Here is a 3,602-nt window from a genome sequence, read left to right on the forward strand (position 1 = left end):
TTAAAAAAAAAAAACATCTCATGTCATAAAACTAAAATTAATTTTAGAGTTAAAACTCACCTCTATTATATGCATTTTACAAATATTCCATTATCTCCTCTTACTCCCCTTACTTTTATTTACTCAACTGAATATCTTTACTACAGAAATCTTATACCAATGGTTCATAAACATTTAACTCTTAATATCTGACACTACAAAATTATAAAAAAAATGATAATATATACTATTTTTAAGTATTATTCTTTTAATAAGTAAAGTAAAATTTTAGAAAGAAAAAATAAAAAAAGTATCATTTAATATCAAATAAAAAATTACACAATTAAAATAATATACTAAAAAATAACACATACAATATGTATACTAAAAATCATTTTTTTTTAAATTTATTATTAAATATATGTTAAAATATAAAATATACAATTAAAATAAATTAAGCAATTCATATATTTATTTATAAATATATGATAATTAATTATATAATTCAATAATATTCTCACCAGACGAGAGCAAAGAAGAGAGTGCAAACTACACCAATAATAAGGCTTATCAAAACATGAATATGAAAACTATGACATAGAAATAAAGCACGTAAGCTAGAATTGAATATGAAGAAGTTGCACACTTGCACCACACTCCAAATAAAATCGTATGTAACACAGGTTTCAGTATCAAAATTATCTTCCAAACCAAATTAAACTACATATAAAATGATAACAGTTTTGTGCACTTAAGAGTATGTATACTCAATTCACATTATTATTATTGTTGTCAGGCATAGCAATTTCGTTGTTTGTTTGTCCCAGCAAGCTGCTTATCGATCTTGCCTTAACCGTTCCAAGCTTCACCCTCTTCTTGGTGGTAACCGTCACCGGCTTCTTCTCATCGTCATGGTCGTCTTCACCACCGCCTCCAGCGTGGTGGTTAGCATAACCGTCATCATCATGGCGAGCGACTACACAATTGGTTTCTTTTGCATTGTTGTTCGAATACGAAGACGAAGAATTAGCAGCTTCATTATCAGATGGTGGAACTAACTGGCGGTGAAGCTTCTTGGGTGCACCAGCAGTGGTTGGAGTAGCAATAGAGCGGCTTCTAACACTTGTCATGCTTCTCAACCTTCCTTTTCCTAAATGATGCTCGCAAAGTGAGTAACCAACTAATGTTGGCTGACAACACCTCCATCCTCTCCCATTAACGCGGCTGCATCTAGAACCTTCCATCAGTGCACCACCCCTTACCCTCTTCTTCTTACTAACCCTTTTCGTTTGGATTCTTTCTCTTACTTTTTCTTCTTCTTCTTCTTCTTCTTCTTCGTCATCTACTGCTACTACTTCTTCCTCGGCTTCTTTTTCTTCTTCTTTGATAATTTCGTCATCATCTTGCTCCCACGCCATGTTCATCTTCGTTCTGCTGCTACGACTCTGGATTTTGTTCGTCTTCTTTCTGTTGCTGTCGCTAATATTTCCTTCCATGTTATTATCAAACTCTCCTCTTCTTTTCTTTAGCGGAATTGCCTTCTCTACCTCGCGCCATCTCAAATCTAATATAGACATACAGTGCGTGATTATGCTTCATGATTTAATTTGAAATAACAAAGTATTAAACTCTAAACCTTTCAATCCGATAAAAAGAATAATGACATGAATAGTTATATCTCTGATATAAACTACACCAACTCTACCTCACTTTTTTGGCGTTGGAATTCTACAAGATCTAGATAAATTAACAGAAAAAAAAAAAGAAAGAAAAGATAATTACTATGCTGCAATAATGCAAATTCAGCATGCATTGCAACAATAATATTATTACTCCAGCTATGTACTGCAGTAATTTTTAAAACAAATGAACATATATACATATACATAGATGAAGTGTTCAGCGTAGTGACCGCAAATTTCATGCATTCAAAAGTTACTTTGATGAAAATAGATTATTATTATTATTACCTTGTTTACAAGTGGTGCTTGAGGGTGAGAGGGCATCAGGTGGTGTTTCGGAACCCATATTGCATGCTTTCCTACGAACAAAAGAAGACCGAGAATGGCCCACAACTACATATAATATATACATTATTCACATAAAATTTAAGGCCAGATTAAAAAGGGAGTAAAAGAAAAGTAGTATATATAGAATCGAATGTGCAATATTTTGTGTATGTAGATGAAGGATAGATGTGATGTGTAGCTGGGGACCAGCATTTGGTGCTTCTTAATTGTGCACCTCAAGGGCAAATGGTAGTTAGCCAATTTTGAAAAAAAGAACGATCGGTTTAGATAGGGGGTATAGTTGCTAGTTTTGCTAACCAAACATGTCCTTAATTAAAACACTTCAATAGTATTTCATTCCACTAACACTATTCTACAAATTAAAAGCTAATAAAATGAAGTAGTTACGGGTCTCCATGTTCTCACTAAGAGATTTCACGAGACATTAACGGAGATGAAATAACATTATAAGAAGATTATATTACTTAATTTTATTTTACTAATCATTTTATATTATTTCATGTGTACTGGTGTCTTTCATTATTCTTACCTGGTATCATTACCCTTTTGTCCCCCTTCTCCCTCCTCTTGTGTCTTCCCATCTTCATCTTCTACCTGCAAAAATCAACCATACCAACATAAATAGGACCCACTAATAACACATCCCTCTGTGAACGGCAAATAAAAATTAAAAATACTAACAACAATTTTAATCTATTACACTTGCGATAATATCGGACAAAAGTGCACTAATTTTACAAACTCAATCGCAAAAAGAAAATAAGCTAAGAAGACCAAAAATTGAAGACGATTCATGTAAAATAATTTCGCTACTAACCAAATATTCCTGCTTCTTCTTCCGCGGCAGCCTCGCAAGCTCTCCATCCTCACCGATCGGTGGGTGTAGCGTCTGATCAGACGGCTGAGATGGATCCAAGCTGTGTGCCGGAGCAGCAGCCGAAACGTCAGTGCAAGAACGTTTCGAGGACGTGGCTACGTCGGCAGGGGCAGCTTGGTTGAGTTGCACCATGACCGGTGACCGGCTGATCCGGTTGGGATCTGGAGACACCTGAGAGAGAGGAAAAGGCACTTGTCTCTTCCGGATCCTCATAGGTGCAAGATTATTGGAATGAAATGGATGAACTAAATTCCCTATCTAGCTCAAGAGATTCGGTTTAAGCCTTCAGAACTTTCACACCAGAAGCGATCTTTCGGTTCTAGAGAGATATGGGGAAAAATAATGATGGAAAAACAAGGTGCGAGTATGCTTAGAGAGAGAAACAAAAGGGTAAAACAGTAAAGATACACTAATCTAGCTCATCGTAAGAAGAAGACATAAGAAGGGAAAAATCTGAAATCTACGGCTTTTTCTGTATCAAAGTCTCTCATGTTTGTAGCAGAGACACACGCTCTCTATCTCTTTATTTTGGTCTTCTTTGTATCTTAGCTTTTTATTTGTTGCACCACAGAAAGGAGGATGCTGTATGGGTGAGGGTCGCACGTGTGAGAGGGTTTGCCGCAGATGGCACGTGTGGGAGAGGTGACTGGGTGGTCCGGTAGCCGGTGCAAGTGGGAGAGAGAAAGGGAGACATAGTACGGACGAGGATGCCAGGG

General features: G+C 36.1%; 1 protein-coding gene across 1 annotated transcript; it reads right to left on the reverse strand.

Moving 5' to 3' along the window:
* Positions 1 to 572: 572 nt before the first annotated feature.
* LOC107464773 (uncharacterized) lies at positions 573 to 3,571 on the reverse strand. Its single transcript, XM_016083740.3, has 4 exons — positions 2,827 to 3,571; positions 2,539 to 2,603; positions 1,950 to 2,020; positions 573 to 1,543 (listed from the first exon to the last, which is right to left on the reverse strand). Exons 1-4 carry the CDS (start codon positions 3,097 to 3,099, stop codon positions 747 to 749), a joined length of 1,206 nt encoding a protein of 401 aa, XP_015939226.1. The 5' UTR covers positions 3,100 to 3,571; the 3' UTR covers positions 573 to 746.
* Positions 3,572 to 3,602: the final 31 nt, after the last annotated feature.

Source organism: Arachis duranensis, chromosome 9 (assembly GCF_000817695.3).
Source record: "Arachis duranensis cultivar V14167 chromosome 9, aradu.V14167.gnm2.J7QH, whole genome shotgun sequence".
NCBI lineage: Eukaryota > Viridiplantae > Streptophyta > Magnoliopsida > Fabales > Fabaceae > Arachis > Arachis duranensis.

Coding starts and splice junctions, on each gene's coding strand:
- LOC107464773 (XM_016083740.3), bottom strand. CDS start 3,099: ATGAGGATCCGGAAGAGACAAGTGCCTTTTCCTCTCTCTCAGGTGTCT. Junction 2,604..2,826: donor AGAAGAAGCAGGAATATTTG/GTTAGTAGCGAA, acceptor TGATTTTTGCAG/GTAGAAGATGAAGATGGGAA. Junction 1,544..1,949: donor AAGCACCACTTGTAAACAAG/GTAATAATAATA, acceptor TGTCTATATTAG/ATTTGAGATGGCGCGAGGTA.